At 47.7% G+C, this 12,601-nt stretch overlaps 2 protein-coding genes across 5 annotated transcripts in view; one reads left to right on the top strand and one right to left on the bottom strand.

Annotated features, from left to right (window-relative positions):
- The window catches only part of LOC6578988 (protein Shroom), a 69,158-nt gene extending 67,828 nt beyond the window's left edge, over positions 1–1,330 (bottom strand). The window contains exon 1 of one of the 4 annotated variants that reach the window (XM_032730191.2): positions 1,237–1,330. The gene's annotated coding sequence lies outside the window, so the exon portion shown is untranslated. Of the gene's footprint in view, positions 1–1,164 lie in introns of all 4 variants that reach the window. The other 3 variants (XM_015163407.3, XM_032730189.2, XM_032730190.2) reach the window with 3 other exon arrangements.
- Positions 1,331–6,233: 4,903 nt separating this feature from the next.
- LOC6578986 (spatacsin) lies at positions 6,234–12,568 on the top strand. Its single transcript, XM_002004847.4, has 6 exons — positions 6,234–7,452; positions 7,520–8,971; positions 9,072–10,541; positions 10,742–11,847; positions 12,034–12,195; positions 12,260–12,568. The coding sequence occupies exons 1-6, from the start codon at positions 6,421–6,423 to the stop codon at positions 12,477–12,479; spliced, it is 5,442 nt and encodes a 1,813-aa protein (XP_002004883.1). The 5' UTR covers positions 6,234–6,420; the 3' UTR covers positions 12,480–12,568.
- Positions 12,569–12,601: the final 33 nt, after the last annotated feature.

Below are 12,601 nucleotides of genomic sequence, written 5' to 3'. Positions count from 1 at the left end.
TTTTTTTCTTCTCTCCCTCTCTTATTGTTTTATCAGTTCTACATGTTCTTTTGGTCCATTCAAATGCTAGCAAAAAGCTGAACCCTAAGACATATAATTTGCTTTTTTAGCTATTTTTTTTTTTTTTAATATTTCTTTTTGTACGTCTGTATGTGTGTGAACATGTCGCGGCGTCTGGCGCCAATTAAAATAATCCAAAACACGTACTCCGACTGCCTTTGTTATGGCTCTTGGCAAATATGTTTGTATACGCTTTATATGGCTGGAAAGAGTTTTCCCAAGTGCAATTGCCAATGGGGCGGCAGCTGCTGCCGCTGCCCCTCATACTGCGGCAGCTTCTCTACCTCTGCCGTGCTAAAGCGCGGAAAATGGCAAAATGCAGCCGCCAAAAACTGGTCTGGAAAATGTTGGATACAAAAAAAGTCAAATAAAAGGCAAAAAGCTTGAGCAAAACTTGTTGGCCTCAAACATGGAGTTGGCTATGAAGAAGCAGCCGCAGAAGCAGCAGCAGAAGCTTCTTAGCCACCCGCGAGCGAATGAAGCAGCAAAAGTAGAAGAAGTCGAGGTAGTAGAAGAAGAAGAAGCTTTTTTAGCCACCCGCTAGCAAATGAAGCAGCAAAAGTATTGTAGAAGAAACGCTAGCAGCGCGGCAGCTGCGCAGCAGCAGCAACAGTAACAGCAAAAGAAGTTTCGTTGTAAGCGGAAGAAATGCGCACGTTGAAGGCTACGCTTGACTCTGCTTCTTCTTTTGCTTTTATTATACAATAACAATTTTGTTCATATATATATTTTCAACTCTTTGTTTTAATGGGTATTTTGTTTATGTTTGCTGAAATTTTGTAACTTCTTGAGGCACATTTTACACGTAAGAAATGCCGTTTCGTGTTGCGGCCTCTGCAGTTGCTGTTGCACTTTTGTTTGCTAGCTGAACGCGTGATGGTCGCTGCTTTACTTTACACCAACACCAATACACGTCTACACAATCTCACACACACATATATATATATATACACTCGCATAAGTGCTGTCATCAATTATATTGAACCGTAAGTAAACAGAGAATCAGAAAATTAATTCATTTCTTGTTTTATATTAATTTCCATTGTATTAATTGCATTGTGTGTACACTAATACACATACATGTATGTATATGCATATACACACCAGCTAGACGACACTCACACTCACACGCACACGTACACGTAAACGCGCGGCCAATGAACGCGGTGCATTTACTTATTCGGTTGCTTTGCTAAACTGCACGAGACGAGAGCCAAAAGTGGACTGACTGAATGGCTGGAGACTGAGGCGCGATCAGGCAAAGCTCACGGCGGCAGCAACAGCAACAGCAACATCAGCGGCGAGCCAGAGTCCAACACACCTACACGAGCACACTTAAAGACACGCTCTCGCGGCGGCAGTTGCGAAAATGTTTTTCTTCGGCTACGCAAACCACACAAAAGAGAGAGGGAGAGAGACAGAGACCCAGAGAGCGCGTACACACACACACACAGACGCAAAGCCGCAATCTTAGGTTTGCGCTTACCTGCGCCGCTTGTCGTAGGCAAAGACAAAAAAACCCCAGTGGAAATTCGGACGCTGCTCTCAATATGTTACATATGAGAGGCAATTCCATACTGCTTGGTAAAAACGTTTGCTAATGGGTGTCAGTCTTATCATAGTGGACGGAGCAGAGAGCAAATGCATGCCGAGCAAATCAATACCAATAGCAACAACAACAACAACAACGAGCACGAACAGGTATTTTTTTGTTTTGTTTTTGTAATATTGAAAGTCACTCACTCGATATCTCAGCTGTCAGTGAGCGCGCCTGCAAGTCCGCGTGTCTAAGTGTGCGTGCCTGAGAGCGTGCAAGAGAGCCACTACACACGCACGCACACATGCATATGTACATAGTATACAAATGCTCACTCAGTTGTTCGTTCGCTTGCTCGCTCACTCGCTCGCCACTTAATCAGGCAGTGGACAGAACCTGTTGCGCGTGCTATGCGTCCAGTTCTTGCTAAAGAACAACAAGAACAAGCACGTCAACGAGAACCTGTTGCGGCGACTGCGACGCTGGCAGCGAGTCGCGACTGCACTTAGCCAAAAATTCAAGCGGACAAAAGGCAAACAAAGAAAGTAAAGACTAAAAACAAAAAGAAACGCAGCACACAGCACAAGAAGCAGCAGAGCAAAATGAAGGAAACGTTGATAAGCAAGGCCGAGCTGAGGCTGCGACTGAGACGCTGAGGCTGAGGCTGAGCCTTCGTTGCGTCGCTGCACTTCAAAGTTGATTTATGTGTGGCTGCTGCTGCTGCTGCTGCTGCTGCTGATGCTGCTGCTGCTTCTTCTTCTGCTTCTTATTGTTGCCGTTTGCTATAGCTGTTGTTGTTGGCACTTTTGATTTTCAGCGCAAGTCGCTTCCAATTAAGCAAAGCAAAGTGAGAGAGAGAGGGAAAAAGAGAGAGAGCTGGAGCAGAGGGAGAGCAAAGCCGACCACCAACGTTGCCGTCAATCCAGCTTAAAAATTCGAAATAAATAAATCTAAATTTGGGCCAATATTTGTGCCCGATTATGATTATGGCTGTTAAATGCAAATTTCGCAATGTCAAACAGGTGCTAATGAGCCCATTCTAAGCTAGTTAATTTATGCCTATATACATATACATACATACATACGTACATACAAATGCTTGCAGCGTATCGCCTAACGGTACAAGCGAAAGGTGGCAACATGCAAATTGCCACAATAAAAGGCGAAGAAGCTGAAGCAGAGAGAGACAATAGCTAAAAATATGCTAAAAGTAAAGAATAAGAAGAATATTCAACGGTTCTCGACTAGTTCTTAACTTTCGTTTGCCATTCGCACAGTTCATTAACCGATTTTAGATGATAAAAAGTCAAAAGCTCGTTTAGATTTCATGCAGTTGGGGGCCCTAAGTCGGTGCCCCATGTGCCCCGATCACTTCAGTGTCAGCCCGGGGATCTTTCAGCGGCTAAGCATGCCTCTGCGCGCTTAGATCAGCTTTGCTTCCAGCCAGCTTCCAGCTAGCTTCCAGTCCGGCTTGCGGTCAACTACACGCAGTCTCACGCACGCACACTCACGCACAATCGGTTCGCGCCTGGCAGGCAGGCAAGCAGAGCTCCTCTGCAATTAATCATCAGCTTTTTTTTTTGGCTCTAGTGGGCGCACACACATTTGTTTAGCTTTGTGTGGTTTGCAAAACAAAAACAAGTTTACCGCTGTTCCGGGTGGTGGAGGAGCTGGAGAGGCAGCTTGGAATGTGCCGCGACTATCAATCAGTTATTGTCTATTGTCCCAGTGGCATTACCAAATCAAAAGTGGCGACTCTTACAGCTGACCCAACCGGCTCTCTCGACTTTCCATTGGAAAAGCCCTAGATATGAATGTATGCCTGGCCAAACGATTGCTGAAGGTTACACGCTGTTGCCATTGGAAGTGGGAGTGGAAGCGGGTGCTGCTATTTAAGCATTCCAGTGCGAAACGCTGACATCAACGTAACACACCCAGTTCCAGTTCGAATCGCTGATATGAAATCAAAATTGTATTTCACGTGGGAAACGGCTAAGGCCAAAAAATTACAGCCCTTTTACATAAATATAAAATATGTATATATTATATGTGTGAATGTATGAACAGCAAAATTTGCAACTGTTGCCTGTTGCATTTCAATTGAGCTTCTCCGATGACGTCATCAGCTGGCACTGTTTCAATGCTCCATATGTTGAAATTTGCATGCAACAGGCAAGCAGAGCGGCCAAGTTATTCAGCTGTCAGCTGCCCTCCCGGCATGCCAAAGGTATTATGACACACACAGACACACACACACGCATACATAAACAATCAAGTGTGTGTGTGTACGTCTCAGCTTTTAGATAAAGATGCTGCAGTTTGCTTTGATATTTAAAAATGCAACAAAAGCTCGCCCTCCCGCCACGCGTCCACGGGGACAAACGAACGACAAACGATGATGTAAACAGCCAAATAAAACAAAACAAAACAAAAATACATAAAGTAAAATAAAAAAGAGAGAAAAGTAGATACAGCGGGTGACCCGAATCTATTTGAAATATATTTATATGTACGTTTAGCTACAGTGAAATCAGGCTAAGGCGGGTAGCTCTAATGGAAATTCATGCATTAATATGCATTTAACAGCCACAGGGATATTTTATGGCGTTTTCTTATTGGAGCATGGGAGAGAGGGAAATTTTATATTTAAGCCCAGAGTATGGGAAATGTGAATTTCTAATAAAACAAATTCTTTCAAAGCTAAAAATGTTGGAGGATGAAAACATATACATAAACATGTGTATGTGTATCTCTTTCATGTACGTTTAGCTAGACTAAAAACAGTGTATAGCAAATATATACCTCTATTAAGGCCGAACTACAGCCACAGAAATACCTTTACATTCGATTCCTTTTTTAAAAAAGTCCGTTAAAAAAGGAAATCCTTGAGAGTGAACGAAAATTGCATATGCACAAAAGAAAACCCGAGGTCTAATGTCAGTTTTAGAAATTTCCCACCATTAGGCAAATGGAAATTCCTTTAATGAAAAGTAGGGCAAAAGATGGGACTTGGAATGGGCAAGTATTGAAATGGGAAAGTGGGGCAAAAGATTGAATTAGTTGACTAAATGACATTTGGCCTCAGGCAACTGTCCGCTAGCAGAGCATTCACTGTATTTCAAATATATGTATTTATATTTATCTGGCGTTGGTTTATGGCCAGAAGAGGAGCATTTGTGAGACATAAGTTGGGACTGCGACCGTCCTCTGGCCTGGCGGCATTTTGAGACTCTATCTGCCCGCGGGCTACAGTCACTCAGGCAGCCAGTCAGCCAGCCAGTCAGTCAGTCAGTCAGTCACTCAGTCAGTTCGTCTAATTGGATTTGCGCGCTTGTGCGTAACTATAAATCACACACAGCAGAGAGAAAGAGAGCGAGAGAGACAGAGAGAGAGGGCAACCGGTTTGGATTGCCAAGTCACCCGCCGCTTATAAACAAACTGCAAAGCGCAATATCCCATAAAGCTTTTCGACTATTTGTTAAGTGACCAAAACGGTAACAACAACTACAACAACAACAGCAGCAACAGCAACAACAATATAAAGAATAATTATGCTGCTGCATAAAACCAAAAGAAGAAGCAGCGGCACCAGCGGCAACAGCAGCAGCGGAAGAAGGGACAAAAGAATATCAGCTTACGCAATTTAGGGTTTAGTGCTGAGCAACGTTTTAATGTTCAAATGCCATGTAAAACATTCGTGTGAAATTTATTAATGGCAGTTGAAGAAGAAGAAGAAAAAAAAAAAGATGAAGTAAAATAAACGGCATTCACTTGCCGTCTTGTTAGAAAGTGTCTTGTCTTTTTCTCCGTTTTGTATTTAATCTTGTAAAAATGTGACATTCTTGGAAATGTAAGCTGATTTATTTTCAGGCCCACCCAAATGTTGTAAAGCGGATGTTGTAAAGCTAGCAATTGCAAATCTACACACACACAAATATACACACACACCTGCACAGACACATATGTAGAATTGCTGGACACTTGTACAATTTGTTCTAGCGAAAAGTGTGAAAGAGCAAAAGAATATGTAAAAAGCTCCCAAACATGAGCACATTAAGCAAAACGAGGAATTTTGCTGTTACTGCTGCCATGTACATTTTAAGTTTTTTTGTTGGGTTCTTTTTTTATCTGGTGTGTGGTCTCTCAAGCCCTACGTGTGGGTTAACCTTTGGCTGGCCAACTTGTTTGCGTAGCGGCTGTCGTTTCCTGCAATTTATTAAATTTCATACAAGGCAAGGACGCTCCAATAAGATATTAAATTACCACAAAAAAAGCTTGGAAAGTGGATATGCTGACAAAAGTATTTACGGCAGCCGCCACAATTCAAAAAGTACTCAAGAGTCGTAGGGGAGCTGGCAACGCTGCTGAGCCCGCAACTGATTTGAAAACATTGCAAATAAATTTGCATAAATTAACGAAGTATTTCATACTGATAATTAAGAATAAATACCACATGTATTTTTCAAGTCATATGAATATATATCAAAATAATCTATTCGCTACATTCAAAAAGTACTCACTTAGCGCGCAAATATTCATTAGCTGTGTGGCAACTCTGCTTGTACAACAGCTGATTTAGAAACCGATAAAAATATCGCTGCATACAAAGAAATTAAAAATATACTCAATTCTCGTAAAGTGCAATCAATCAGCTGGCAGCGCTGCTCAGCTCAACAGCTGTTTGTAGATAAACATAACTGTTGCTTGTGGTTTTTGCGCACACAAAGGAAACAAAGATTATTTCTAAGCAGCGTCGTGAAAATGTGAAAATCCACAGCAAGAGAGAAACGCCCACAACAGCTTGCTTATCAAAAACATCCACGATGAACAGCGTTCACGCACGAATCAAGATATTTAAAAGCTGGTCAGGCATCAGCGAAGTGTCCATCATCAAGGAGGTGGCCACCAAGGGCGAGCACATCGAATTGTGCATAGAATATTGGGCTGCCAAACGAAAGATACCAATACCCGAGTACAGGCATTACTTTCACGATGTCGTGCAGGCCTATGTGCAGCGTTTGCTCTCCGAGCGACTCGTCTGCAAGGCGGAAACTGTGCTCCACAATGTGGAGCGGGATGTGAAATGCTTCTTCTATCAATATGCCTGTGAGTGCGATGATCCGGATCTGAGTGAATTTGTGCTGGACCATCTGCGCGGCCGCGAACCGCAGCTGTACGAGAAGGAGCAACCGGTGCTGGACTACTACTGGTCTCTAGTGCAACAGCTGCGCGAGTGCAGCGAGCTGCAGGCCAAGCATCAGGATCTGTTGCCACGTGTTCATATCGAGGCACTGATGAAGCTGCCGGAACAAAAACTGCAGCAGCTGCTCGTCGAACTCTACTTTGCCAATGGCAATGAGGCGCTGCTGCCGGAGCTCAACAAACAGCTCGTCTGGCAGCATCTCGTGGATGCGGGAGAGCAGCGCCAGCTGCGTCGCTGGTGCCAGGCTGTCGCTCAGCAGCTGGAGCAAGACCCTCTGCAGCAGGCCTTTGTCAGGTGGCAAATCGAGGCATCTATGTATGAATACGCCTTGACCCATTTGAAGGATCCCTGTGAACGACTGCGCAATCATTTTGCCCAAGCTGGCTACTTCTTCCCAGACGAATCCTCGGACATGTCTACGCTGCTGCGTCGCCTGTGCACCATGCAGTGCCTGGAGCAGCAGCAGCCGCTGCTCAGCCAGCTGCCCCTGGCCAAGCATCTGCTGCAGCGCGGCTATCACTCGCTGCTGCTGCTGCGCTGTGTGCCGATCGCTTCGCTGGAGCAGCAGCTGGTGGGCGAGAACGAGCCACTGCTCAGTCTGCTCGTCGATCTCAAGACGCACGATCTAACGGAACGTAATGGCTTTGAACTGGTATGCTAGGGAGTTGCTCTTCCTCTCTCCTCTAGTCATCTCCTACCTTTCTCTCTTCTGCTTACAGATCTCGCAGAGCGTTCAGAGCTATTTGGAGCGCACACACCATGGCGAGGATTCGCTTCAGGAACAGCCGCTCTTGACCTTCTACGACTTCCTCTGCCACGAGCCGAGCGTGCGCGCCCTGGAGGGTTTCCTCTCCTCCAGCAATTTGCGTCGCGTTCCCTATTTGAACTCGTTGATGCAACGCTTCGAGAATCATGGCTCAAATGGCTGCACCGCTGTGCCCACTGCCCAGGAGCTCTTCCACAAGTTCAAGCAGGTGAATCTCGCTGCCGGCCATGGCGAGCTGTTCAGCTTCTCCAACACCCGGCTGAGCCAGCGCTATGCGAGAAAGGCGCAGCTGAATTACACCCATTACCTGAAACAGCAGCGGAGTGCGTATGCCGTCTACTACCTGATCCTGGAGCAGCTGCAGCTGTATGGCCAGATCACGCGCACTCAGCTCTTCCATGCGTGCGAGACGGCCACGCAGCTGGCGCTGCAACATGCCGGCGACGAGGAGCTGGTGACCCACTGCGTCGCCTGCTGTGAGATGCTGGACTTTGATACGCAATCGTTGCGCAGCTATTTGCACCTGCAGCGGCAGCTGCCGCCGACTGCGACATGTGACAGCTATACGCAGCAGCTGGAGCAATGGGATGAGGCGTTGGTGGGACAGCTGGTCAAGCAACCGGAGCAGTTTCCTCTGGAATCCTATCAGGCTCTAATGCGCTTGGCGGCCCGCAACGTCCACGGCAAATGGCCGACGGCGCTGTTACAGCATTTTGCGGCACACAACGATTGGTGGCAGCTGCTCCTGCTGTTCCAGTACTTTGAGCTGCCCCTCACCGAGCTGAAGCAACTCCTGCCGCACTTCAAGTGCCAGTCCCTGGGCATTCATATGCTGCGCGCGCTCAGCCATGAGTGCAGCCACGAGCGGCAGCACAAGCGCGCGGTCAATCGACGCAGCGATGGACCCGCCCATTCCTCACAAGAGACCATGACCAACTCCTCGCACAGCTCCGGCCTGGATGGCAATCTGCAGCAGCTCCAGCAGCTCAATGGCCAATCTCTGTGCAATCTGCTCACGCACAATGCGCAGCCGGATCTGTTTGCCCTGGTGCTGTGCAGCAGCAACAGTCTGCCGGACGAGTCCATTGGCAGTTTGGCGCGCCTCGTGGAGCTGATGCAGAGCAGCACCAATCACTGCAGCAGCCTCAATCTGCTCAAGCATTGTGTGCGCCAGCAAATGCCCGTGCTGGCCGTCCTGGCGGCGACGCTGAGCGCACAGAATCGCGACTGGTGCTGGCTACTGTGGCTGGTCGTGGCCAGCGGACAGTGGCCGCAGCTGCTCCAGCAGTGCAGCAAAGCCAAGGAGCCGCTGCAGCAGACGGAGCTCATCTGGTTTGTCATCAGTGGCGCCGTCAAGGCGGGCCAGCTGAATGCGCTGCTGCACAGCTTCTGCATATTTCAGCCAGTAAGTAGTAACCCAGTAGGGGTAATCCTCGAGAATCTTACTTCGTCCTTCCGTTTGCCAACTGTCCTCCTTCATATGCGTATACTCTATCCCTTTGCAGCACTGCGCCTTCCTACATCTCTGTCGCTTTCTGCAGCTAACCGCACAACGCCAGGACTTTAGTGATTCAACAATTTTGGAGCTGCGTCAATTCTTCTGCAATTGGAGTCAGGATGCAGTGCAGCTGCCGCTCTGCGAGCCGATGCCACGCAAACAGCTGATGCAGCGCTGCATTGGGCTGCTGCTGCTGCAGCTGCAGACGAACTTCGACTGCGTTCTGCAGCAGCAGAAGTTTCTGGAGTGCATCTGCCGCTCGGATGTGGGCGACATTTGCGATCTGCTGGACTTTTGTCTGCTGCATCGCATCTTTGGCGTGGCGGCGCCCTGGCTAGGGCAGCTGGGCATCGACTACGAGCAACTGGTGCGGCGCGACAGCCTGGAGTATAAGCGTCTGGTGGATGCGCTGACCGAGGCGAAGGCCTATGAGCAGGCGCTGCAGCTGGCGACGCTGTTGCAGCTGCCGCTGGCGGACATCGTCTATGCCAAGTGGCTGGCCGAGCTGGAGGCGGGTGAGCTGCGCCAGCACGAGCAATATGAGCAGGAGATCGAGCAGCATGCTCTGCCGCCAGCAATCCTGGTGAATTTCCTGCTGCAGGCCGCTGCTGCCCAGCAGCCGGAGACGCAGCTGCGACGTCGCTACGAGCTGCTGCAGAGCTCGCTGGGAGTGATCAAGCAGCATCATTTGTTCCCCAACGAATCCTTCGACAGGGATCAGATAGAGTACGATATGGTCGTCTGCTATCTGCAGCTGGAGACGGAGCAGCTGGAAACTGTGGAGATCTATCATTCTGAGTACTTTGAGCAGATAATGCGACAGGAGCGTTGCGTGCTCTACAAATCCTTCTCGGAGCTCAAGGAACTGGCTGGCATCGATGACCTGAGCATAGCCAACAAAACCCATCTCACAGCCGAGATGGAGCAGCGTTTGATTGATCTACTGAATCTACTCTTGGATGAAGGAGACATTGTGGAGGCACTGCGTCTGCAGGAGCTGTTTGAGTTTCGCCCAAATGATTTGCGCTTCATTGTCTTTGCCATGGCTCTGGCCGAGGGCATGACGAGCATCGCGAATCTGTCCAACAAGGAGCGCCAGCTGCTGAGCGACATCGAGAAGAGCGCCTTTCCCAAGTTCAATCGTCTGACGCTCAATCAGAGTCCCATGAATCGCTGCAGCAGCGATCTCTCGGACAGCTATTCCACGCTCGAGTTCGAGGAGATTCCTTCGAAGGAGAAACAACAGACCCTGGAAACGCTGCTGGGCATTGGCTCCAAGCTGAAGCACGGCGTCGAGCTGGGGCGACGCATTGTGCTGGCCTATCGCACGGCCATGTACCTGGACAAGGAGTATCTGGATGTGCTGCGCACCAAAGATGTCAGCGTGCTGCTCAAGAGCGCCGCCGAGGAGGAGTGTCTGCAGCGACTGCTAGTGGTCAGCGATATACACATCTCCACAAGGCTAACACCGCAAGAGGTAGAGTCTTATACAAAGCTTATATTTATTGCTAAGTATATTTATTGAATATCGCATTCAATTGTTAATCCTTCAATCCTTAATCTTCAATCTCATATTGAGTCTTATACAAGTCTTATATTAAATAACCCATTTCTAATCTTATTGTCTCATATACAACTCTTATATTTAATTGCTAATCCTTCTTCCATTCCTTTCAGATCGCTGAGTCCCTTGCTCTGGAGCTAACCACCTGCATTCTGCGTCCACGTTTCTACATCTTCCATGCCAGTCAGCAGCCACGCAATGCTCCGCGCAACGCCGACCTCTGGGGTCATAATATCGATCGGGATTTCCATCTGTTTCTGGAGTTGACTCCGAACACTACGCTGCTGGGCAATTGCCTGCTGGAGTATTGTGATGCACTGAAGGCCTATAGGCGCTATCAGGACAACAAGCCTTATGTGCAGAGCAAGGCCTTCGAGCTGCTCTCCGGGATCATAACACTCTACGGGCTGCCGCATACTCATAATGCGGTCAGCTCCACGGGCATTCCGCAGGTTCTCTCGAGTAAGAAACATAATCAAATCTATGTGGAGCTCCTGATCAAGGCACATTTGTGCTTTGTGCACGAGTGCTCCATGGAGGGCATTGCCAATGTGCTGGAGCGAGCCAAACAGCTGAATGGCCAGCTAACCAAGGCCAAGTCGTGGTCCCTAATCGTTCGCCTGCTCATTGGCATTGCACGGTACCGAGAGATGTTCTACTGCTTCGATGCGTTGATTGAGAACGAGCAATTCGAGTCGCTGCTGGGCCAATTCGACGAGGATCAGAAGAGTGGACTGAGGCAGGCGATACTCTGCTATCTGCGGGAGTACAATCCCAAGAATAGCAAGGAGCTGCTGCGTCTCGCTGCACATCATTTTCTCATGTACAAGGAGCTGGCGGAAATGTGGTCGAATGAGGCGCAGATGATCTTGGAGCGAGTGCGCAGCACCGCGAGCGCTGGCCCAACTGAGCTCAAGTGCAGCCACGAGCTGCAACAGCAGCTGCAGCAGGCACTGGAGAACTATACGCACGCCACCGAGAACTATTTGCTGGACAACAAACTGATATTGGCACAGCAGAGCGTGGCACGCGCCGAGCTGATGGCCATGCAACTGGATCTGTGTAACAAGGCGATGGAGCGAAAGGGAGGAGGAGGCGGCGGAGCAGCAGGAGGAGCTAATAGCAGCAGCAGCATCAGCTCTTCCCTGCCACTCTGCATCAGTGTCATTGGCGTGCAGACACGCGATCAATTCCGTGAGCTGGTCAATCAGCAACTGAGGTGCGTTCCAATTGGATAAACCAATCAGATTATTGACAGCACTGCATATCTAATTAGACTTGCCTAATATGAATCTTTGGAAAATCTATTAATCATTTACAATAATTATTCTATTAATCTATAATTTATCCACGAATTTATATAACAATATATTTATCTCTAAATTTATCTATTTATCTCTCTCAGCGTACCTCAAACCCTCATATTGAGTCGCGCCTATGGCTACGATATTAACTGGAGTGAAGCATTGTTATCGCAATTTGTGCTACTGCAAAGGACCAATTATCTGCAGCAATATCTCAGTCATCAACGCATCAGTGACAGTGTTATTGAGCAGGTGGTCAAAGGGTAACTAAAATATAAAAAAAAACTCACCTTAGCGACTCTCCTCTAACAGTCTCTTCCATTTCAGCTATATATTGCACACACAAAACAATCCAACCAGTGCCAAACATGATGTATCCCTAACTCATTTGGTGGAGCTCATTCGATCCGTTACATTGAAATATAAATTGGCCTCCATTTTGGGTTTGAAAGCAATTGTTATGGCACTTATAAATGATTCCACGGTGCACTATTTGCGCGACACGAACTTCGGCCGCAATGAGCCGCATAACGTAACGAATATGTGACACAGTTTATGTGATTTTAACACTTTATTATATATGAATGAACTGATTGTACATTATATTATATTAAATAAACAAAAAGTAAAAAATCACTTGGCGCGAAACACGCAGAGTTGTCACTGTCC

Source organism: Drosophila mojavensis, unplaced genomic scaffold (genome assembly GCF_018153725.1).
Source record: "Drosophila mojavensis isolate 15081-1352.22 unplaced genomic scaffold, ASM1815372v1 contig_80, whole genome shotgun sequence".
Lineage (NCBI taxonomy): Eukaryota > Metazoa > Arthropoda > Insecta > Diptera > Drosophilidae > Drosophila > Drosophila mojavensis.
Note: the sequence above shows the minus strand (reverse complement) of the source record. Positions and strands in the feature narration are given on the sequence as shown.